The 25,986-nt window shown below is 38.2% G+C and overlaps 1 protein-coding gene across 5 annotated transcripts in view; it reads left to right on the top strand.

Moving 5' to 3' along the window:
- The window catches only part of PEX5L (peroxisomal biogenesis factor 5 like), a 107,982-nt gene extending 83,131 nt beyond the window's left edge, over positions 1-24,851 (top strand). For all 5 annotated transcript variants that reach the window (XM_064665916.1, XM_064665917.1, XM_064665918.1 and 2 more), the window contains 9 exons: positions 389-485; positions 5,388-5,483; positions 11,912-12,028; positions 12,961-13,104; positions 13,927-13,997; positions 15,181-15,378; positions 16,682-16,847; positions 17,206-17,363; positions 18,033-24,851. In XM_064665916.1, coding sequence (XP_064521986.1) covers positions 389-485; positions 5,388-5,483; positions 11,912-12,028; positions 12,961-13,104; positions 13,927-13,997; positions 15,181-15,378; positions 16,682-16,847; positions 17,206-17,363; positions 18,033-18,237 — 1,252 coding nt within the window. In that variant the 3' untranslated portion in view covers positions 18,238-24,851. The remainder of the gene's footprint in view (positions 1-388; positions 486-5,387; positions 5,484-11,911; positions 12,029-12,960; positions 13,105-13,926; positions 13,998-15,180; positions 15,379-16,681; positions 16,848-17,205; positions 17,364-18,032) is intronic.
- The last annotated feature ends 1,135 nt before the right edge of the window (positions 24,852-25,986 follow it).

Raw genomic sequence — 25,986 nt, 5'->3', positions numbered from 1 at the left:
TCATTAACTTAGAGCTTGACACAAGTTTTGCTCGGTTGACTTGATTTTGGTCTACAGGGTTTCATTTTCTAGGAAGAAAGAATATTAGGATATTGTGGCATGAAAATGCACATATGCCAAGGTGAATTCCTGCATAGTGGTGGTTGATTCTTAGACACTGACTGTAGGTACAGTCTTGTGTCATTGCCTAACCTCATTTTGCCTGGATATGAAATAGAAGTGTATGAGTGAGAACACTGAGAAGGGTCCATGTACTTTTGATAACTGCCTTTTGATAATTCAGTTAAAATAAATACCCTGATTAATTGGTGTGTGTTTATGAACCTGAAAGATGTAAAGCAGTGTGTCTTACTGTTCAGTGATGAGTGTGTAAATGCACTGTTTCTAGGTCCACAGAAAACAGATCACAGTCTGAGCTGACTAATGTCAAGAGTGCCTTGGACTCTGATTCTACATCAGAATTAGAACTTGCACCTGCAATACAGGTAAGGAGATTTGACAACAAAAAGGCAAGGAAAAATTGTCCTACTAACCATTCACATTCTGGGACAACTATTTAAGGGATGTTTTCAGGATCATCAGAGGAAAATATTTATACCTCTGAATCTTCACACCTCTTTGAAATTAATGTTGTGAAAATACCTTACATATGTCAGCACCTCAACCATTCAGAGTTTAATACTGCAGTGAACTGTGACCCTCCTGTACAAAGACAAAAACTTCAAACAATTTACAGCATCATCTTTTTTCTCTTCAACCAGTTCTGAAAATTCGGACTTCTAATGGTTCCCTCTCCCTGCAACATATCTGTTCTCAAGGTCTCTTGATCAAGCAGGAATCCCCAGAATTGGAAAATGGTTGAGGAAATCATTAGACCAATGTTCATTATTAGTTTATCCCCACAGGTGGGAGAGCAGTGTGGTCAAAGGACTTTTTCCTGCAGGAAAAGTAACTCTAGTACAGAGGGTTCTGGGTAGAAGGTTTGTAGATTTGCCCAATTCCACTGTCACAGTATATTGGACAGGACCTTGTGGCAATTATTACTTAGAGCTGTAAGCAATTATTGCATAGAGTTGTATATTTTTTGGTATGTATGTATGCACAAACAGGTACAAACATAGATTTAGATCTGCATTCACGTAGATCAGGTTGCTTTCACCCCTTCTTTCCTGCTTCTGATTTTTTAACTGAGGGATTTCTGTCATTGCCACTGGCCAGGGTAAGAGAGAGTTGTTTGGTGGATTAGCTTTTAGTTGAAAATAATTGTCTTCCCTTCCACAGCTATTTTTAGGCCTGGACTTCAAAAACTTTCTGTCAGATGGAAAATCTGGAAATTAATGGAAAATAATAGCCTCATTTGAAAATGGAAAAATGAGACATTAAAATGCTAAATGTGTTTTCTTAAATTATGCACCATTTTTTTGAAGAAAATAGAAATAGAACCAAGTTATCAGATCCATTTCTGTGTTTTTGTTAGGAAAAAAGCCTACTTCCCTGCCATCTCTACATTACTAGCAGGAGGGTTTTTTCCCTCTGGAAAGTCTCACTGTAGTTGTAATGTATGATATCTTTTCTTTGTCTGCAATAGATTTATACTTCTTATTAATGGAAAAGATCTATTGCGCAATATCATCCACTCAAAATGGATGATGTGTTCTCACATAGTTTGTCTATCTTATCTTGAAGTACCTCTGACCCATTTTTAGGAGGCTGTTCCTCAGCCTAATAGATCTAAATTCCAGAATATTTGTGCTCAACCAAGATGTGTGTAAATCAAGTAGACTGTCACAGAATTAAAATACCGTGGCTCTCTGTAAAAGCAGTTGCAAATTTAGTATATAACATCTCTACTTTCTATGGTCTATTTCCTGTTTATCTTCCACTAGAATAACTGCAGAAGCAAAAATCCACATTTTTGATTCAGTCTAAGTTCAGTCAGTTGAGGCTCCATACTGCTTTGTGAAATGACTGATATTTCAAAATAAAAAAATCATGAAGTTAAATAAGCCAGCTTGAAAAAGAAGCAGAGAAAAAAATTCTTATCTGTTGTTTTGGTATATTTCGTGTTTTGACTTTTTTGTTTTGTTTTTTCATAACCTGCTTTTTTTTCAAACTTATGATCCATTCAAGTAACGAAATGCTGAACTGGTAATTAGTGGTTCAGAAAAATGACCTAAAGTGAGGCTGAGTTCTTATCCTGGGTAGCTTACTCAGAAATATAGTGGGTTTGTTCACTGCCAGCTTCATCCTGCTTATACTTGGACTGCCAGAGTTGTCAGTTCCCAGCAAACAGGTTCATTGATCTTGACTGAGTTCTTACCATGCTTGTAAAAGAAATCATGTTACAGCTTTTATCAAAGCATATGTTTTCCATACTTTGTCCTCTATAGGTTTTATCTATCTCATTTAAAGGTAACCTCTGCATATGGAACACCTTCTGCCATAGCCTAAATATTCCATCTTGTCAAACTTGCTGCAGTTTTCCATCAGCAGTTTCCCCGGCAATCACCTCATCACTCATCTTTGACATGTTAGATTTAGTTCCTCAAAGTGAAATGCTAAGTAACTGGGTCATATTTTCATTAAAATTATGCAATCTTCTTAACAAAATCCTGTGTTTACCAGAACTTGTATCAATACAAAATCCAAAAGACAAGCTTTGAACTACTAAGGGAGAAATGTGTTTGAAGGCTGGAATATGCTCTCATGGTGGCTCTCACTGGATGTGGCTCTCTTGCTTCTCAGCATTTTTGCACATCATACTTTACCTGTTATTAACTCTTAAACAGCATTGGCACTGTTCTTTTTTTTTCTCTGCCATTCTGGAAAGTTCCTTGTTATGCTTTTATTAGTACTGAGATATCCTACAGTGTTTGGGGCTTTTTTGAAGGCTTATTTTTCATCTTATAATTACAAACTGCAGAGGGAGATAATATGTTCCATTGTCTGTACATTAAGTTTGCTCATGTTGTAGCTCTTTAAATGCTCCCCTGGGCATTATAGATATTTTATTGCTCACCTATAATACACAAACAAATGTAATTCTTTGTTCAGATTACAGGTCAAGTTGATAAATGTTGCTGTGTGATATTCTGCAAGACATTTGAATTAACATATCATATTCTGATTTTAAAATTGGCACCATACAATAAGAATTGAGAAGGCATTAAACAGATTAGGACTGGCTAACATTAGATCTCAAGAGCAGTAGTTACTTACTAGGAAATGTAACCACGTGGGGATTCTTCTGTGATTCCAAGGAGCAACTGGGATTTTCAGAATTATTGATCTGAAAATAAATACGCAAGCCACTCCTGAGAAAATTTCTTTATGATACAGCAGTGGAATGAAAAAAATGTAAATAAGGGAGTTGAAAAAATGAGCTGGTGACAAAGACATCTGTATAAATATGTATTCCAATACATTTCAGCGCCAGAATGCAGGTTCTACTTACAACACTATGCTGGAAGGCAGTCTGAAAAGAATCAATGGCTCAGAATGTATGAGAATGTCAGCATGAGGGCTCCCTGTGTGGCACTGGAGTAACAGAAATGTGTAGAAGGGAAACAGGAGATCATCTGATTTCAGTATAGAGAAACAGCAAGACAGGTACTAGAATATAGGGTTCATTTTGGTTGTCTGTATGGCTCTGAAAAATAAAGAGGGAGTGTAAAAGCGACCTCAAAAAAGGTTGAAATCTGAAAAATATTGCAATGTCTTTATATGATTCAATGTCCTTTTATCATTAAAAACTTATTAAAATCATCAGTATCTTTCTACAGAGAAAATAAGGAGTACTAACATGTGTTTTAAACTACTGGAGAAAAATAAGACGTGGTAGTTGGAAATATCATTAAGGTCTCTTGATAACTTTAAATTAAATATGAGCACCTTCCTCAAGGACATGAATTCCAGACAACCTCAGTTTATTCTCTGTAGAACATAAGTTTGATCCTGTGGATGTTGAGTGACAAACACCATAATGTGATATGTAAAGAAATGAATGATTTGAACCAGTTCTCTCTTCTGCACAAATTCTATTAATCAGTAAAACAACTGGTTTGTGTGTAGGGCTGGGTTTTGGTTTGTTTTCAGTAACAACCTGAAATCTCTTCCTGGCCTCAGCAAGGGAAAAAAATAGTTTGCAAACCACATGGACCAGAGGCAGTAGATGTGAAAGCAGAAACAGATCCTCAGTGTGGACTCTTGGTGCTTCCTGTCACAGCAAAGTCCAGAAGCCCACACAGAATAACACCCACAGTGCCCACCACCAGCCTGTGCTTCTCACAGAATTTGTGCTGTACTGTTGCTTTCTTCCCCTCTGTGTATCATCCACCCAGTGTACGACTCACTCATCAATCTCTGCCTGAGAGACCAACGGCTCGGGAACAGTACAGAAACCTTAAGGCTAGATTGACACGAGTGCCAGTTTCTGGGTAAAAAAACATGTGTACGACCACAGACACAACGTGTGTGAGAACCCAGGAGTGTGTTGGATGTGTCATCCCAGCAGTGCACACACCAGCATTTGCAGATACAGCCCAATGAGCCTGATGTGAGCAGAATTAGTCTTTTAGCAGTGTGGCTCATTGAAATTGAATATTACAAGTACAGTCATCAGAAATATAATCACATAAATTAATGCAGTTGGGACCATGGGCAGGCAAGTGGCTAATGAGTTTAACCTCTTGACAAACACGAGGGAAGGGATTAGCAGCCAGAGCTCTATTTAGCAAGATTAGGCCACTTTGTGCCTTTCTATGCCATCCCTAAACATTGTTTGGTTTTGTACAGTGCCTTTTGTTAAAAAAAAAAATGAAATAATAAAATTGCTTTTAATAAAAGAACAGGGAAAAACTCTTTGTGTGCCTCCAATGGGATCGACCAATAGTAAGGCACAGGAGAGCTGCTGATTGTGAAAAGGATTTGTTCCTCCAGTGAAATCCATGGCAAACCTGGCTCTCCAATGTGATCCTGAAAGAAATCCTGAAAGAAAACTACAAAATGTACAGGGGAAATGAGATGTTTTCTTCCTGGAGAGTAGACAGTTGTAATGCAGGAGAAGGAACAATGAAGATAAAAGTCCTATATAAAATAGTCAGCTCTTTCCTTTTTTAGTCCAGCTCTTGCACTGCCTTTTCTTGGATGTCTCTTTATCTTTCAGGCATCCCGAGTGAAAAAAAAAATCTGGAAAAGACAGATTACTCTGCTTCCCATCAGGAGTGATATTAGCTATGGTGTGAGAAAATTCAGAGGAATTCATGTAGGGAAACAACTAATTTTCCCCAAGAGAAAGGCTATTTGGGGCTCTGGACAATTGAGGAAATAACTCAGAAATGTGGCAGAGACTCTATCATCCTTTTCTGATTTATTCTTTTATTTTTTAGGCACGATCAACTAGGGAGCAGCGTTGGGGAGCACCTCTTCTCTCCAGAAATCACTCCTTGGAAGAGGAATTTGAAAGAGCAAAGGCAGCTGTTGAGGTATTATTTCATTTACTGTTCCGTTTTCAGCTAATGTTCTATAGATTTCTTGTTTATCTTGCAGCACAAGCATAGGAGAAAGTTGGAATTGGAGTGGATTATTTAAAGCAGCGAAAAGACACAAATCCTGGAGTTTCTAATTTAAAATAGCATTTTATCTCATTTAAAAGAAAAAAACCCAAACAACAAATAAACAAACACCAACCCTTAGATATAAATTGAGATTAGACAGAACCAACTTTTCAAGCTCGATTTTTATTGCTATAGCAAGTGGGTAAAAAAAATGCCCCATAAATGTAAGTACAACCAAACTGAAAGTAAAAGAGGGAAATATTTTTCCCCAGCAACTGAACGTGTGCACTCAGCTATTTAAGCTCAGACACAAACCAATTCTCTCCAGGGGAGGCTGAATTCAGAATCCCTGAAAAACAGCACAATTACCTGCTGTAATGCAGACTGCACATGTAGCAGTAACCATGCACCATTTTCACATTTTTACAAGTGGCAGAGCATTAAGCACAGAAATATTCTCATTTCCTGGCAAATCAATTTGGTTTGAAAAGGTGAAGCTATTTGGATAGTTCTCCTAGTGCACTTTCATTGTTTTTTCACTAACTACATTTCCAACATCTGGAACATCTCTTGAGTGTTCTCCTATACCCCTAATTCCAACCGAAATCCTGATCCTGACTAGAGATAAGGTGGAATACAGTTTTTTTTAAAAGAACTCAACAAAAAATTAGATATAAGCACCGACCTGGAGGATCATCTGGAGCATTGATTTGTAAATGTCGTGTGTTCCATTGGTAACCCTGCAAAATCCCGTCACCACAAAGAGCCAAGACAGCTGCCTTCCACTGAGGACAGAATTTCAGGCTAAGTTATGTAACAGTCACTGAAATGAATTTTTAGGGTGGAAAGGATGAAGCTGTGAAACTGATTCCTCAAAACTCGTTATTTTTAGCATGGACTGAAATCTCATTAGTCTCCAAACCATCTAGAACACTTTAGGGTTTATTTGAGTTTCAATTTAAATTTGAGCCATGTGTTTTAATAGTCCCCTAACTCAAGTTTTCATACCATTCCAATTCCAGTGTTGGCAGTTGAACTATTCTAAATTAATATTGGTTGATTACAAACAAAACTATGCCTAATTCATATACTGGCTTTTAGCTAGAAACAGAGTTTCCTTTTTAGGAAATTAAGCTGATTCGTAGGGGTTTTTTAATTATATGCTATGGTGAGAGGCATGGTTTCTACTATGGTTTCTTGGGATTTTATTGCACAGAGAAAAAAATCTTGTCTGAGCATACAAGGTTAAAATAGACACAAGCAGCAACTAAGCTCTTTTATAAACTAAACACTGAAGGCGTTTTTCATGTCTTTTCTCCCTGCATTGCTTTTTCCAGATCAAGTAGGTTCTTTATAAACAACTGCTGGTGAGGCACAGGAGATGTTTTTGATGTCACACATCACACACATTTGCTCCTGGCGTGAAAGGAGAGACTTGTTTTCAAATTGCCACTGCTTAAAATGCTCAAGGTGTTCCTAGTTGCACTGCAGACTGATCCTGGAGGTGGGACATGATGTGCTGCAACCTGTAATGGCAACACAGGGACTCTGATGATGAACATCTTGGCGTTAGTGGTTAAGCAAATGATGTCAGTACTGTTGCAACTGCCAGCAACTGTGTGTGATGGGGAGTTTCCAGACACTCAGAGAGAAAAATGAGTTGAGTCCAACAACAGGTTACACGACATTATTGAATTGCTTTATAAAGTAAGGAGAAGAATATATTGTATAAAAAAAAAAAACCTGCAGACTAAAAGGTCATTTTGAGGCAATAGAGAGGTTGTTAAAATACTTTAAAGTAGTCTCAAAAACAGCTATTAAAAGGAATCTAATTAAATGTTTCCCTAACTGTGTAGCTGGCAGTCTAAAGTTATTCTTTTTGCTTAAAATAGAACCTGGGACCAGGTAGTTAAAATGTAAAGGAGAGGATTCTTCAAGACCTTATAGAGCAGTTATTTCCATTTGCATATGAAAAGAGCTGAATTTCCATCCTGGATAAAATGAAGTGGTAAGAAAGCTGGAATGATTGAAATAAATTGGAGCCCATCACAGAAAGATTAGTGCTTTCTTAAGCGGAGAACAGATACAGTTCAAAAATTCATTTTTTACGTTTTGGATGTTTCTGCAATATTCTTCAATAGGGAAAGCTGCAAGTGGTAAGATCAGCCAGAAAACTGATCAAGAAAAGGAAGCAAATCTCAGGTTCTTTGTGGCCTAGTTCGAAATGAATTAATTAACAATTCAGTAAATGAAGACACCAAACTTTATCCTCCACCCAGTATTCACTTTAGAGCTTTGGGAATGGTTTTAAGATGTCAGACTTTGAGATTAATGAAGATTTGTGAGGTAATTCTTTCTTAAGAAGTTTTAACGATGTCTGCCATTGGGGAATCTTTTAAGAATAAAGCAGTAAGTAAAATAGCTTTTTTACTAGAGAGGGTCCATATTCCCTCGCAGTGATCGGGTTCTTGCAGACCTCACTACCTTTTCTATTCTTCTGGAAATTGGATTTGGGTTTTGCCTCATGCTTTTTTATCTTCATGATTCCCAAGTGCAGTAAGAACTATGTTTTAATGTAATTTTCCTAATAATTAGCTCTTTTTTATCACAAATTGGTACTTTTGAATTTTTAAAAAATGCTAGCCTGGGGATTCAGGTCCATCCTGTACCTATATTCTGTTAAAACAACTTTTTTATCATCTGCCATTCTAGTGGTGATAGATTAGGATAAATAGAAATAAAACCAAGAAAATGCAAAGACTTCCAACTGAGAAATGTCTCAGAGATGGAAAAAAAATCAGTTTTGTTATTTTCTTATTCCACATTTCCCTGATTGAACTGCAGATGCCACACTGTTTCATGAGCTTATGCATAAGAAATTTTGAGCTGTCCTTCTCAGCATCACTTTATTTACAACACAATGTCACTTGAACCATCTGCTGTATAATGTACTGTTGTAAAGCATCAGAATATATCACAGATAAATTATGTGACAATAGCAGGAAAAGATGGGATTAATTTCTTCTAGCCTAGGAACACATAGTCTAGAATCATCAGCTTTGTGGTTCCCATGAGTATCAGTCCTATCTGTACCTACAGTGTTCCTGTCTCACTATTTAGACATCACTTCAGATGTGCCTGGGAAATAAGAATTTGAGTCATCAAGATGTATTTTATTTGTCACTCTTTCAAATCATGATGGGAATCTTTGCCTTGGTATATCAATTTTTTATATAATTTTTTATCTCTACATTTTATTAAAACTTTCAAGTTTCATTTTGAGAAGGTATCAGCTAAGGAAATCTTACCTGGTTAAAAGCACATGAGTTTAACTGTGTCTTTCACATCAGAGAGTATGTTGATGCAGTAATTAAAAGAAAAATGACAGAAACTTACTTTGTTATGCATTGGTCTAAAAGGAATATTGCAAATTAATTTTTGACACTACAGGACAGGTAAAATTCTAAAAGTCATGAAAACAGGTAAATTTATAATTTAGCCAGCAATATTGAAAAAGTGCACCCCTCTCCTCCTTTCACTGTATAATCAGAAGCAGAGAGCCTGGAAATATTTTGCCTCCCATTTGTTTAACTGCTTCAGCATATTTTTAAATACTAAGAGTAAAAATAGCCTCTTTGAAAAAATGCAGAATTTTCTGCTTGGAAGTAGTCAGATGGTATGAACATTTTTCCTGGTTGTCATTCCACTTAACTGCTGCAGATGATCTGAGAATATGTTAAATGTGTTCAACTGGTCTGAAAACATTTGGTACATCCAAAGTAATTCACCAGCATTAAGGCAGCAAAAACACTGAAATGAGGTTAATTGGCACCAGTGATGTAGCAGAGTTAAAATCAGGCCTAGGAATCTTGGTGCAAAGCCAGATCTTCAGGAATGCTCAATATTAATTTAACCTTCCTGCCACTGAAGTCAATGAAAAAATTGCTACTAATGGCAGCTGGAACAGACTTAGGCCTTCGCCAAAGGCTGTGTGATGGTTACGCTCCTCTTCCTCAAGGACGTTAAACTCCTCTGCTACTGACACTGGGATTTGTCACAGCAGAATTACAGCATTTTATCAGGTGCCAGAGTGGTGTCTGATCCAGGTGCCCAGTGCAGCTTTGCCACACCAGTTTCAGAAACCCCTTCATGCTGGATATGCTCAGAACGCTGGAGCTTGGCCCAGACAAGCAAATCTTCTCTCACTGTTGCGAAATAACAGTTGGATTATCACTACTTGCCCCATGTCCAAGTAGTGTAGGATGAGTGGAGAGACATTGTAGCAAAGCGGGTCTTCTCCTCATTGCATTTTCCCTCCCCCTTTGACTCACTGTAGATGGACATCCAGCATAGCTACTTGAATGCACAACAATTCATCGACTTTTTACGTGGAGTATAAACACAGTGAACATCTGTGGGAATTAAAAATATGTAATTAAACAGCAGAATTTGAATTTAAGACCTAAACCCACTTATATGCTTGCTTACTATCTGCAGAAATGTGACTTGATATGTTTCCAAACCACTGATTCATAGGGAATTTCTGTGGGAAAAATAGAAGTAAAATTTAATATAAACATATATATATACATATATATATTCATATGTGCATTCATATCTATGAATTAATATATTCATACATATAATTATTTCTATAACTTAATCTGCTTAAAAAGGCATTACTAATTACTTTTCAGTAGTTTTATTAGTTTTAATCTGAAGGAAAGAGAAATTTCCACTCCTTCCCTCATCCTGAATCTCAAAATTACTGCTCGTATTAACATGATCATGTAATTTTTATTTCAGTGCACTGCAAATTTTTACTGAGTGAGAAGTGGTTGATAGAGGCATCTGTTGAAAAGTGGGATTGTTTTAGGGATTCAAGTGCCTCTGGTCCTGGCTAAGAGTTAAAGAGGGAGTGACCTGATTCATTATCCCAGCCTTTTCAAACCCTAAATGGTCATTTCAGCACGATCTCATGACTATTTATAAGAATGTATTTCCTTCAAGTCTGGAATGAAAGCAAATTCTGAAGGTGTGTAACAGAGCAGTCAAGTGCCATTCGCTTCTATTACCCAGAGTGAAATCTCTTCTCCAGGAGTGAATGATTGCCATTCAGAGGAACATTGCAGGTACCTCCACAGATCCCACAATTGCATAATTCAGACAGCTCTGAGTCCCCTGGAAGAAAGTGCTGGATATCAGGAGGCACATGTTTTCCTTTTTCCAAGTACCTAAGGAACGTTGCAGCAAGTCCTGCAATCACAGACTAAGCTCTATTTTTGAAATCATGCCTGGATGTGGAGCAGTAGCAAAGTTGTCAGTCTTGTATCAAATAATACATTTGTAACCTCAATAGAATTATTTGTGCTGTTTTCTTTGACATAAATAAGTTGGGAAACTGTGCTCCCAGTAGTGTCATTTCACTGAAGCTCTGGCCATGACCTTGCAGGAGCTGGAGAACTTTGGAAAGGCCCCTAGTGCTGGGCAGATATTCTGCTATGGATCTGTTTTTGGGGCCTTATGACTAATCTGTGGAGACCGAAATGGCACCTAAACTTGGATTCTCCCCTCTTTTTAAATCCCATTTCTGCTTTTTGGCATCATTTTCTAGTAGCCACAGTGGTTCCCTCTGTCTGGTCGTTGCACATCCTAAATCTTGTTCTTTTTTTCATAATTTCTGTTTCCCTTGTGTTTGCATTTTTCCCCTGTCTTTGAGCTGAATGTTAATCTTACTGTACAACTTTATAATCTCTTGTAGATTCCTCTCACCAGCACAGTACACAATGCAATATTGAGATTTCTCCACTATGTCAAAAAGCCCAATTTCTATTAAATCTCTTACTCAAACACTCTCTGTCTGAGCTTTGACATTTCCCTTTCACAAAGCTGAAAATAACGCTGAATATAACAAAGTGAGATGCTTGTTCTCTTTTAAACTGTTTTATCTATTTTTATTCTTTAGCATATGCACTTAGTTGATTTTTCTTTTTTTTTTCTTTCTTTTCTTTGGTCAGAGACTTGCAACATTCATTTCCTTCAAATTTTCTGTAACCATTTGCTGTTAGCATCAATAAGATGCAGTGTAAGCTGCTGCAAATCCTGCTTCAAATAGGACATACGCTGCCTCTGAGATAAAGAGTTTTCTGTTGACAAAATGCATTCCAATATAAGAGATGAAATTTAATTATATGAAATTCCAAACAGGAGCTGTAGCATTTAAGTCAGTGTGATTATTAATAGAATTAATACCATTCAGCAAAATTGACAGACCACTGGTAGAAAGAAATTAAAAGCTTACCAGTTTGTTTCAAAGTTTTTGTTGTTCATTTTCTGTTTTCCTCCTTTTCCTCTAGTCAGACACGGAGTTCTGGGACAAAATGCAAGCAGAATGGGAAGAAATGGCTCGCAGAAACTGGATTTCAGACAACCAGGAAACTCCAGGGCAAGTCACCATCTCAACCATTGAGAAGGTAACACCAAGTTTTCCTATCCCTCCTGTGCAACACTGAGATGAGACTCAGCTATTCAAAGGATCCCAAGGAAATTCATTGGATGTGGAAATTAACTTTACCCAGAAGAGTTCATCTTTAATTGTCTATGAGTGGGATAGATTTAAAAGACCTTGCCATAGTGAGAATACATTTAGAATTGCACACTGCCTGAATTGTGCTGAAAGGTTCACAAAGCAAACTGCTGGATTATGGGCAGTTTTGAAGACAGGCACCTAAGGAAGAGCACCAAATAAAAATATCTGGGCAGCAACATTCAAACACTGTTGAGGATAGAAATGACAGAGATTCTGTCTCTCTTCTTCATTCCTTCCATTTCACATTTGCATTTGATTTCTGTTATGTAGCTGATATTAGCATACACCCTTTACACTGGAGTGACAAGAAGAGAAAAAGGCAAAATTTAAAGGAATTCTAAAATAAACTCAGGTGCTTGCAACACTGTTCTGTATCTGGAAGGTTAATTGAAGATTTCAGGATTTTAGCTGAGCAGACATGAGGTTACAAGCACTGCAGGGTGTCAGCTGCTTGATGTGTGCTCTTTACAATTCAGTTGGATATCCTGGAATCATGATAGGTTCAGCTCTGCCGCTACTGCAGGCAGTGTGAGTTGTTGCCATTATCTTTGATGGGAGTAGGAGAGCCCACCATTAGTACCAGGAAGTATCACTTCAGAGCTAAGGTAAAAGTAAAGACAGCAGAAACATAAATGTCTGGTGACATTTTACCTTTTTACCCTTTCTATAATTGAAATTCCATGGGGGAGTTCATACCATTTTCACAGAACAAAGGGTGTTTACATCCAGCTGGAAAATGGTGAGTTATTTAATTTTTTGGAGTTGTCATTCCCTGCTACAGTGCTTCATCACGGGTCCATTATCTCTCTTCTCCAGGGTTATTATTTCCATACTGACAATCCCTTCAAAGATTGGCCTGGTGCTTTTGAGGAAGGACTGAAAAAAATGAAAGAAGGTGACCTTCCTGTTACAATCTTATACCTGGAGGCTGCTATTCTACAAGAACCCAACGATGCAGAGGTATTCACTCATCAGCCTTTTACTGACAAAGGGAACGGGGACTCCCTTTAGCATGCAGTGATGGAAGGATTTGGGGGCTCAAACTTTTACTAGTCATGATTGACTGAAACAGATTAAATTCTAAGAGTTTTGAATTAGTATATGACTTTAAACAGACAACAGTGAGTCCTTCACAGGATGAGAAACTGTTTTTGTAATATTATTGTTTGAAATGCTTCAAACCTTTCCTTCATATCCTGATGCTTTCGAAGTATCTTGTAAGCACTGCTATTGTAAAGATAACAGTTTTGATTTAATGAGTGTTGAAATTTTTTTTAAAGTTATATAAATTTTCTTAATATTGCTGTTTTCAACAAGTATAGTGGTAAAGTCTGGTTTTTTGTGAAAAATATTTACAGTGTAAGTATCTAGGGCTCTTTGAATGTACTGCTGCATTAAATTAAGCAGCAGTATTTCAAAAAGCAGAGAATCCCCAAACCCTCTAGAACCCCTTAAATCTATATAACTTAATAATTCTTCTTCATCATTTTCCATAAAATTCTACCAACATTAAAATGTACAGTAGCTCAAATCTAAGAAAGCAGCATGTGATCATACACTGACAGAATACCCTTGCATTTATTGACTATAAATATTTATCAGGCCCAAAGATATTCAGAACTGTATTGATTGGTACTGTTGCTATCACCCTGTAGAAAAATCTGTAGTTAGTGCTTGACAGATCTGCTGCTTTTATCACCCCTGTGTTTAACAGTGATATTAGTTGTAACTCTGCAATTGGGTATATATAACAAACTAAGAAAATTATGATCATTTTTGCAGGCCTGGCAGTTCCTGGGTATAACACAGGCAGAGAATGAAAATGAGCAGGCAGCAATTGTCGCCCTACAAAGGTAAATGAAGTTCAGTGCTAAATCAAGGGTCTGATGAGTATTTGGTAATAGAGACCTGGGAATATTTAACGTCATTCTTATCTTGGAATGTGAAGCATTTATTGAGCTCAGTAAAACATTCACATAGATATAAAAACTTTCCAAGTGACTTCAGAGGGTGATTAATATTTCTGTTTTATTAAATAAGTGCGATATTTAACCTAGTAATTTAAGTAGTTGCACAAAAGAAAAGTTACATGGCCTGATAAACTTGAATTAGGCATAATGCAAATGAAGTGCCTTTTCAATATTCTAGCCACTTAGCATGTTTTCTGTAGTCTGTCCTTTAATGAAGAGGTTTTCTTAATTGGAGACAGCTCCCTTCAGCTGCTGAATGCTAGACTGACAACGTTTTTAGGTTGATAGAGATGTAAATATCACAGAATGCTTGTATGTAAAATGTGAGTTCCAAAATCTCAGCATTATTATTATCTTTGTGTAATGGGCTTTTATGTTTCCATTTGAAGCGATATTCAATTGCATCAGTTAACCATGAAGTTATTTCATCTAAGGATACTCAAACTTTTTTATATGTAACTTATGAGCTTACCTGGATAGAAATGCGAGGGGTTGCCTGATTTAGGGCTTGCTCATCCCCAGTTTTCAAACAGGCAACAGCAATGTTCACGAAATAGATGAGATTCTGTTTTCAGTTAATAGTGCACAACCAGAGAAAGAATGCTTGAGGTGATTGTCTCCAGCTTTGTCAAAGAAAAACTGAGAAATCAGGATGACTGTGAAGATTCATAGAGATGGAAGAAATTTTGGCTTCAACATACTTTTTTGTAGAGCTGAAAACTGTATTAAACTGTTTGCTTGAAATTATGCAAAGCTTCTCTTTGTTTACTAGACAGATATTACACAAATGAATCTACCTACAATTCCTCAGTGAGAAGAATGAAAACAAAACTTTTATGTGTAGTTTTATGTACATATATGTGTATGCACAGCAATGTGTGGCATATGTGTGTATACACGTGCATAATCCACTTATCATACAAAAATAAGACAATGTCCCTTTTCACAAGTATTATTGGGTAGATCTTACTTGTGTGAGTGGTTTTCTTTCACGGATTATTTTGGAAGAATTCAAGAATTTTGTTTGGCTAAAAAATGTTTCAATATATTTTTATTTTCTGTCTAGGTGCTTGGAACTACAGCCAAACAATCTAAAAGCTCTGATGGCCCTGGCTGTAAGTTATACCAATACTGGCCATCAACAGGAAGCCTATCAAGCTCTGAGAAACTGGATAAAGCAAAATCCAAAATACAAGTATATAGTGAGAAGCAAAAAAGGGTCCCCAGCGCTTAACAGGAGGATGTCTAAGACAGCAGATGAAAGGTAAATGCAGTGTAAATCCTGATGGTGGAAATTGTAACATCACTGGAACTGATGGTACATGCTGTGCCTCCTTGCTCTGTATAAACCCAGCCTGTTCCTTGTAATGGAATACTCAGTGTCTCTAGTGGCAGGAGTGGGAAGACAACATAGGACATTTGGTTTAGGGAGTGAAGGCTTTATTTCTTATGCCATCTCTGGAAGTTAAAAATAAATAATAAAACAGCTAAAAAAATATGCTTCTCCTCAACTCCCATCACTTTTCTCTGACCCTCCCTCCCGCCTCTGTAATCCCACATCCTGCACCCTCATTCTTCAGCTGCTTCCACATCCATACCAGGCCTTCATCCTCCTCTACATGTGTATGTTCTTCCTGCTTTCATAGTTTCTCCTATATCCCAACCCAGCCACTAGGATCGAGGAATGAGCCATTTTGCAGCGTGGCACGGCTTCAGTTCTCTGAAAATACTGGGAGGTGGCATCTGCTTGTGTGAAAGCTGTTCTGGTTCTAACCAAAGAGGCAGCATAGTCATTTTATTTGTCTTCAGCTGGCATCCATTTTAAATAACATAATAATTTATGAGTTGGCAGCCCTTCGTCATGATTTCATGAGGTCAATAAACAAGTACCTCTGGACAGTGAGATGCATGATAAAGTCATTAAAGGCATAAACATGATTTGCAGAACTAAAACACTTGGGCTATCTCACTGCTTGTCATTTTGAAGACAGGCCTTATGTTTTACCCTTATCACTTACAAGTCCTGGGTTGACAAGATAATTGAGCATGAACAAAAATAAAATATGCAAGTTCTGCTTAATTGCTAAGTGTGTTATTCTACTTCAGCTTCATCCCGCTGACATCTGGTGCTGTCAGTGCAAAGGTTTTATGAAGCCTTTTTTTATGAAGTGGGCACAGAAGCCTTATATTTTGGCATCTTTCTTCAAAGGTCTTGGCTAGTCACTTATCTATTCCTCTTAAGAATACTACTGTTTTTGCCAGTAAGGAATGCTTTTATGTCCGAGAAACTCATCTAATCTGAACAGTTTTAATAACCCTTCGTGTCATCTCACTTGGGCTCACGGCTGTACTTCATTTTATAGATGAAATTTTTATTCCAGTCATGAGTTTACATCACCACCTTGAAGTAGATCTTTGCCGTGATGAAGAAGCTTATTTACAAATTTTAGGAATATATCACTCCTGACAAAGCCACTACAAGGACTTTAATTTCCAGCTATGCAATCAATATTGAAATATTTGTAAATAACTGTATGATGGATCTTTATTTTTTCACCCTTGTCTAGCTCATTACTCGAAGAAGTAAAGGACTTGTACCTGGAGGCTGCTCACCAGAATGGTGATATGATAGACCCTGACCTGCAAACAGGACTTGGAGTTCTTTTTCACCTGAATGGAGAATTTAACAGAGCAATAGATGCATTTAGTGCTGCTTTAACTGTTCGACCAGAGGTACATTTTTTACTTCTACATTTTAAAAAATTTAGCTCTACAGGCCATTTTCCTTCTCCTGTCTCGATCAGGCTGTTATTAATGAGATGTCACTTCCGCCATTAAAATTTCAATACCTGAAATAGAAACGTTAATTACAGGACAGCCCCATTTAGAAGCAGATTTATACATGTCCAATTTCTGATTAATTGTAATAGTTATATAAAGTTGCCTGTGACCACGAGTCAGAACCTCACATTCTGTGTCGATTAAGATACAACATTGTTATTTTCTGCAGTCCTCCTAACTTTGCAAGCAAAAATGAGCTATTCTGTCCCTTTTTGACACGTACAGTAGAAAAAACTCATTTTCTCTCCAGGACTATACGTTATGGAACCGTCTTGGAGCGACCTTGGCAAACGGGGATCGCAGTGAAGAAGCTGTCGAGGCCTACACCCGTGCTCTGGAAATACAGCCTGGCTTCATTAGGTCCAGATACAATTTAGGGATAAGCTGCATCAACCTAGGGGCATACAGGTAAGTTAAAAAAATGTGTACACAGAAAGTCAGGGATCATAACTACCAAGTGAAGATTCATCTTCTGGCTGGAGCTGTCTAAGAAAAAAAAGTAATCAGAATATAGCTACACAATCTCAGCTGTTGTAAAATTTTGTCATTAGTTTTTATGAAGTACTAGCAAAGCAATGGTACTTGTCTTATAGCCACAAATTCTACATAATAAAACTACCAAGCTGCTTAAGCACTTTTTTATCTTTAAGTGAAAGTACTATTATAATCAGTGAGATTGTTCTTGCACTTAAATTTAGTCCTGTGCTTAAGAGCATATGTAAAAGAAAATATAAGAACCCATTGTCAGAAGGGAAATTTCATGTTAAACTGCTTCAGTAGTTAATGTCATCAAAAACACTTGCAGTATATCCTTCAGGACTGAAGGATGGTATTCCAGCTGTCAGGTTAAGACAGGTAAGATGATGGGGAGCTAGGCTGCAATGAAGACAGTACTCCCAGATGTATGAATAGACTCAACTTTGCATTACTACAAGCCATGCCCACCTGTTTAATGAAAATCAAACAAGAACAACATGAAGAGACTGATGAACTGCATGGTAAAATAATGCATTAGAGTCTGGCATGGAACTTTAGAAAGTTTTACTCTATTCTGTCTTTTTTCCCTCTTCCTTACAGAGAGGCTGTCAGCAATTTTCTCACTGCTCTCAGTTTGCAAAGAAAAAGCAGGAATCAACAACAGGTTCCCCACCCTGCTCTATCAGGCAATATTTGGGCTGCACTTCGGATTGCTCTGTCTATGATGGACCAGCCAGAACTATTTCAAGCTGCCAACGTGGGTGATCTAGACATTCTCTTAAGAGCTTTTAATCTAGAGCCGTAATAAAAAGTATCCACAAATTGACTAAATTGTATTAGGAAACAGAACTTTTTTATTACTCATCCCAAAATGACCACATTTTCCAATAGATCATGACTGTAGATCAATAGGGGAATTATTTCAGACATTATTCGAAAAGTTCAAAAGCACAAAAATACTGTAAATAAATTCCAATTCAAATGATTGAAATGAGCTGTGGTAATCTGACAAAGCCCTGAATTAGATGAAATAGGAATTTCTGAAGAATCTTCATCCCATGCAAGCTATATCTTTCTATATATACACAGCTTTACAAAAAAATGTATACTAAGAACAAACCTAGATAATGGCTATTGCACATTAGAACAGCAAGCAGTGCATCCAAGGAACCTGCTTAGTAGCTCGTTGCACTATGCTGACCCCACTTTGCCCCACAATGGGGATTCCCTATCCTTTGATTTCTTTGATGAAAATTCTTCTCAAGGTCCGTTTTTAACACAGCTCTGAAAGTAGATGCATGTAAAATGGATGTGTTTTGTTTTGGACATATCTATTAGCTGGCAACCAGTTTTTGCTTCCAAAGGTACCTCGATTCATTTGGACCCAGTTCTGCAAGCTCATAAACCATGTGCAATGTCAGGAGGAACATTGTCCATGGAGGTCTATGGGATGAGGTCGGGTACCAGTGGGGAGGCCGAGTGTTGCCAGCAGAAGGGGCAATTTGCACTAGAATTGTTACTGTTCAAACCAGCTGTCCTTGATCTCGGACAGAGTCTGTCTGCTTCAAAGGAGCTCATGGCAGGGTCTGCACCTATTTGTGTACTTATGCACTTTAATCTTTCTTTTTGTAAAATAGTGCTATGCTTTCATTTTAGTTACCAACAACAGAATGTACAGGATGGCCTTGTTGGTATAGAGGACCAACTATCATTTCCTGAAATGTAGTGAGAGGATTTTCAATATTCTTATGTTTAGAAAGATGCAAATACAGTATAAACTGCATTAATAACTAGAAAGATTATTCTATTATGCATCCATCAGGTACTATACATATACATGCATGTGCATGCACATACATGTTGTATGCAAATGATGTCATTTCAGAACATAAAAAGCCACAGATCTCTATTGCAAATAAAGAAAAATCTTCATAGGAGTTACTGCCTGCAGATCATGCTCAAGGGAAAACTTTCCCTGAAGAAATTGGTCTATATAGTGCTTGTAGGATTGAGACCAAGACTTGATCCTGCTATTATGGCAAACAGTAGCAAGAGTCTCTGTGACCTCCATGAGAGCAGAGTAAATCCTTATATAACACCAGTATGTGTAGCTACTTACAAATGTGTGTATAAACACACCATCTTAATTTTCCCTGATTGGATGAATGGGGAACAGTGTTGGGGCAGTACATTTCCACATGATGAATGGATTGATTGGCTACAATCAAACACATTTAGCTCAGGGTGAATGCATCAATCAAAGAAGGAATAGAAATTTTTTAGGAGGTGATTTTCAGTTGCTGATATTTTAATGTTTTTCCAAAATAGTGAGAGAGAAAAAGTGTAGTTAGATGGCTACTGTGTTGACTTGTGGTCAGGAATTCAATGCGCAGAATAGCTTCTGGAATGTGGTAAAGTGGGACAAATGGCACATTTCTTATAAACAACACTAAAAAAAAATCCAGCTCAGCCAGATAAAAAAGAAATCCAACTGCACAGATCACAGAGAAAGAAGCTCTGTGGGAGTTGGACAGTTTCACCAGTACAAACCTTAAGTTTCTTGCAGCTGTCTGTTATTTTCAGCAACCACTTAAAGGAAAATTCCATGTAAGACAGTGTAATCACTGCATCTAATCACCATCTATAGTTTGTTAAATACAAAGTATTGATAGTCATTAAAAAATAAAAGGCTTACCCCTCACTCTCCCCCACAGATCAGACATGCTGAAACAGCTACAGAAATTTTTCAGGAGTGTTTTATTAATTCATTGTCTACATCTATATTCCTGTTTATCTATCGTTTCATAACTGATTCCTGCAGCTTTCTCTAAGGATGGGGTATGGGACTGACTGGGAATGTCACTTTAGCTAAGTGGGCTGCTGTATTCATATCTGCTGACAACAGTTTGCTCTTTTGCTTTGACAGCGATGTGTGATGACAGCTCTTTATTGATAAGGCAGAGCAGAAGGTGCAGTGCAATTGAATCTGGGAAGTGATAAGAGAGAAGGGAGGCAGCTTTGAGAAGAGGCTGTAAAGCAAAGGCATATGTGCTTAGATTTTGCTTGATGCCCTGCCATCATACAAGTTCCTCTAGAATATCCTCTGTGCTGTGGTGTAGGATAATCAGTGCTTACCCAGAGGAATTAGCTGTTCAGGAACTTTATTTTTATATCTTTAAATTAAAAAAACCAGATATTTTTATATCTGCAAATTAAAAAAAATAAGTACTTGATTTCTCAGAGTCAGAATGACAAAGGGCATTTGATACCCATGGCAGTTCACCAAACATCATCTTCAGCCTGTGGACGAAGTTGTTAACACAGCAGTTGTTAAGAAAAAATGCAACTCCAAGCCTCTCCAAAAAGAACAGACTAAGTAGGAAGTAGCTTTTAGTTTATCCTGAGATGCACTGCTCCAAACTACATTCATCTGCTGATGCATGTCCACACCCATGGGATTGGTACAACCTGTCTGTGTAACCTTGAGACAAATCACGGGGGCTGAAATCTCCCTCCCAAGGGGAGGCTCAGGCCCCTGGGTCCATCAAGAGCACTGCAGTTCTGCTGCACAGAACATGGACTTCAAAGCCTGTCCAAAGAGATGGTGCACACTCTTGGAGATTATCCCAGCTGTTCTCCCCTCTTGTAGACAGCCTATGGCAAGTTAACCACGTACCACTGACCGAGACACTGCGAGAGGGGAAGGATAAAGCAGGCAGACTTCTAGGGGCCAGTGGCACATCTCACTCAGCTTTGTCCCGGTCAGTGTGGGAAAGCAGCTGGAGACTGAGCTCACCTCTCTCTAACAGGTCAGACTCAGCAGCTCCTGGGACTTCTGGGGACTTCTTTAGTATCCTGGCTTTTACTGTTCTCCTTTAGCCCCCACTGCCAAGCACTGTCAGTGCAGCAGACAGGATAAGACACAGCTTTGATCTGACCCCCTCACAGCATTCCTTAAATATTCAGGGGCAAGCATGTATATTTGCCTGAAACAGCAAGAGGAAAAGTGTGGAGGCTGCAGCATATTAACAACCTGAACAGAAAATTCATCTACTTGTACTTCTAACCCAGCATGAGGTGGGATAAATAAGGCGGGTGCTAAACAGTAGCAGATTGAGCCTGAGAGTGAGAGACAGCAAATCTGGGTCCTCTTCTCAGTGCTCCCTGTGAGCTCGACCAAGTCAAAACCTCCTGCCATCCGTGACACCCAGGTGTGCAAGGAAGGAAGATGGGAAATAGTAGTCATTGCATGTGGTGGCACTGTCTGGGAGCAGGGGAGTGGTGCTGTTCCACAGACTGCATGGGTGAGGTCACCACTCACCTGGAGAGGAAGGTAACACACAAACACAAGGTTGCCCAGGTCTAAGGAAGCAGTTTCACACACAGACTAGCAACTTCAGCAGAGAAGAGACTCAGACATTTCAGGATAACAACTGCACAGCATCTATGGGGTGAGGCCAAATCAGAGTGCTGCAATGGTGTATCACCATCTCTCCCACCTCTGTTTCTTGTTCTTGTCACTCCCCTCTTTTTCCAGAGGTGATTTATCACTGCCAGGCAACTGATTCCAAGTTTTTGAGTCTTTTTTCTATTTTATATTTCATGCAATTAAAAAAAATTTTCCTAACCCCCAGCTTAGGACTGTCCTTGTCTTTTTCTCTGCAAAGCTTTAAGAATATTTGTGACCTAGAAGCCTCATCCATAAAGCTGAGCACTGGAACCCTGGAGTCTTCACAGGAGAGCTCAGCACTTTGCATGATCTGCTCACGTGCAGGTATTCAGTGACCAGGCAAGGGCTGGCTCTGGTACCATTGCACATGCTGAACAGGCACTGGAATCATGGGGATTATTTATGGAGTGAGGCTTTGCAATGAAGGCAAAAGGCTCATTTGTGGCTGATCCCATTAAACTGTAATGACCACAGAAACTTTGTGGGGATAGGCTTGAAGAACTGATTTGATCTTTAGGTACACAGATATACACACCTGTATCTAATGGTATTTTCTTATGATCTGATAAATCATAGCACTTGTAAAAATATCAAGGGGGAGGTTCAAATGACACAAAACCTCATGTGACAATATTGCATGCAGCTACATTAACCAATAACCACTCTGAAGTATTACCCCAATGCATGCAGTAATGCTACCTGAGCATGGGTTTACAGAATGCATGCAGAAGGCCCACACATAGGGTATTTTCAAACTACTGATTGGTATCTTCTATGGAATATTTTAAAAGTACTTTGCGTCTGCCAAACTCAAATCTGAGTTGTTCATATTATTTGGAACAGGCTAGACCAAAAGCAGAGCCCTTTTAAAATCCCATCCTTAGAAATCACTTTGTGTTGTGGATTTCATGTTTGCTTCAAGCATTTAATTAATAACAGACATCTGTGGTAACAGTTTTTGCAGACATGTTTTAGTATCCTCTCAAGAATTAAAAAGCTAAATTTGCACAGTTTTCACAGGGAAGCTGGGTGTTTGGATTTTCACATTTTCTTCTCTAGTCTAAACCACACATCACAAACTAGAGAAAAAGGTTCCAAGAATCAGTGAAAAAACTGTTGTCTCAGTCTGCACTCTCTTACCATGGCCAGGCTTTTCAAACTTGCCCAGTAGCTCTGAAAACAGCTCAGTGTTCAATGTCCTATTTGAAATATGTAGATGTAAAACTTCACAAGATCTGAATATCTGCTACCTCCAGCTGAAGCCACTTAACTCATCTGAAACCTCAGCATATGGAGTTAAGCTAATAAGCCAAATTTAGAAAACCTGGGCCTGAAAAGAAGGACCCTGACAACCCCAACAGAGCAACCAGGTGATCCTAGGAACATCCACAGAGCATGGGCCTCCGGGACACAAAAGCCACCATGGCAGAAATAACTGATACAATTACTGGCAGACATTGTCTGTTGGAGCCAGTGAGAAATGGAGCAAAACGTAAATTGGTTGTAGATCTCTTTTGCCCAAACATGCATCTGCAAAGTGAGACATATTAGTTATTTCGCATGAATAACCTGCACAGTTGAAAAAATGTGATTTCTGGTCACCAGTGTCGTCAGCTTAGCAGTCTGTACAGTGAATTTATGTAATAAATGTTTATAATATGCCAAGTATTCACAGACAAAAACGATAAGAGAAAATGCACTGCACGTTGTCAAAAAACTGGTGGATATGCAATACAGTATTATCTACTATTCAAACCTTACCTAGGCTAGAAGTCAGATTCCTTCATTATAGTTCTACTGGTTTTGGACTGGTGAAATAAATGAGAAAAAAAAAGTGCCAGGCATAAAGAGATCACTGACACTTTGAACAAACCTAGGCAAAGTGAAAAACAGGCATGTCAGAATCCACGGGAAGTTTCAGAGCCTCAGCCCACAAAGTAATAGGCATTCAACAAGGGAGAGAGACAGAAGGAATCTAAATTTTCCTAAAATATGCTGTAACTTTACAAATGCTTGCATATGTGACAGCCCATTGAGCAAGCTTGCATGGTCAAGACTTGATGTGCTTTGATCTTTTTTCCCCTTCTACATTTACAGAATGCCATCAACATTGGCTAAACCTTTAATTTGAATAGCCTTTTTAATATCAGTAAGCTATTGTAAATTCAGAAAAATGAAAGAAATTTATAAATATATTTTATATATCAGAGTATAACATATCTAGAGTAAAATAAAACTATATAGTTTTGAGAGGCATTCTGTGTGGCTTCCTCTATATGCTGTAAACTGTTTGAAAAAAACCTTTGCAATCTTGCATCAGTTCTTTTGGCTTTATTTTTAAGCCAACATACGGGAAAGAAGAGATTATAGGGTTGGCAGATACTTTCACCCGGGCCATCTGAAGAGCCCTGCTGCTGCACAGACCTGCCCTGCTCACCTCCCTCCCCGTGTGAGGGTGAAGTGCAGGTGTCAGGCCTGGCAGGGCGGGCGGTGGGTGCGGAGGTGGGAGCTCAGCCCGACACCTGAATGTTTACATTCCGTTACCAAGGCTCATATTGACCCAGATTAAGAATCTGAATGTAAGAACATAACGGGGTAAAAGATCAGTTTCTTACTACAGGTAGCTCTGCCTCTGTATACTTAGTGCATTATCAGCTGTGTATAATATTAAACACAGACCTTTAGTTTACTGATGCTTTAATTTGGTGTTTCCTTGCACTGCTGTTTAAAAATAACCTATTTCCTCAAAAAAAAAAAAAAAGTTGTGCATACTGGATGTGTTAAATTTATTAAGGTCATAGATGACTATTTGCAGAGCACCACACTTGATGTAGTATTTTTGTACTGTAATGGAAGCATGCCTTCCTTGGGTTCTTTTCCACATATTAAATTGTATTTATTTACCTGTATTTATAACTGTGCGATTTTTAAATATGTTTTAAAAAATAAACTTTGTCTGTGGCTTCAAATATTTCAAAATCTCTTTTCAATTTGAGAATGGTCTTAACTACTGAAAGGAGGGATCTACATCTCCAACTGAAAGAAAGGATTTTTTTCAGTGAGGTCTTCTGTCCTATTGTTTGCAAAGTGAACATGCTTCTCTGCCTAAAAATTAAGCCCAGAATATGCTTTTGTTCTCATTTTTCATAAATTCATTGCTACTCTGAGGCAGAGTTATTTTTAGAATTTATTTTTATTTCAACATGTTGATCAATTATATTTACAACTGGAATTTATTTCAGCTGAAGGCTGGCACAAAGGCTTTTGCACAAACAGTCCACATGAGGAAAATGGGAAAAAAGTAGATCAGAATTTTTCCTGAAGACCATGCAACAATTAAACCAGAAGTAATAATATCAGAAAACAATCCTTATAAAAAAAAAAAAAAAAACCAACTTTCAGTGACTGAAATCACTACTCAAGCAATTTCCCAAACACCATAGTAGGAGTTTGCTATGAGCATTTTTCAGTTTTGGCTTTCACAGGATGAGGCAAAGGAGCTGACAAGGATGATATTATTCCAACTCTATGCTTTTCCTATGAGACACCAACATAAGCACAGACATGAGGGACAAAAATTCCTGTATGATGTTGTGGACAGAAAAGCTGGGGGCTGTGGACAGCTTGGGGGGCTGTGACACGACAAAGCAGGACCACACCAGCAAGGATCTGAAGGCTGACACTCTGCATGAACATGTGGGTTGCTCCAGGAAAAAGAACTAGATGATACAGCCACAGCAAAAGGAAAGCTGTCTGCATATGGCTTTAACCAGAACCCTCCACTAAAGGAGAAAAGGGAAGAGACATTAAAAACACACTAAGGATTAGGATGAAAGTAATTGTGGGCTCTTGAGACTGGTGTGTTTTGCCAGGAGATACAAAGGTTAGTTTAGTTCTTGCTGCTCAAATGTACCAACAAAGCAGCAACAGGAATAGCCATGAGCTACATGCTCCGTAAGGAACCCAGATCAGGAACACAGCACCGTCATCCTGAAGCCAAAGACAGGGGTTGGGAGAAAAGCATTAGTATCAAATACACACTGCTCAAAAAATCAGGGAAGGATACTGGTGAAGACATCTGAAAACACAATCACCCACGCCACA

This window comes from Pseudopipra pipra, chromosome 10 (genome assembly GCF_036250125.1).
Source record: "Pseudopipra pipra isolate bDixPip1 chromosome 10, bDixPip1.hap1, whole genome shotgun sequence".
NCBI classification, from domain to species: Eukaryota; Metazoa; Chordata; class Aves; order Passeriformes; family Pipridae; genus Pseudopipra; species Pseudopipra pipra.
Note: the sequence above shows the minus strand (reverse complement) of the source record. Positions and strands in the feature narration are given on the sequence as shown.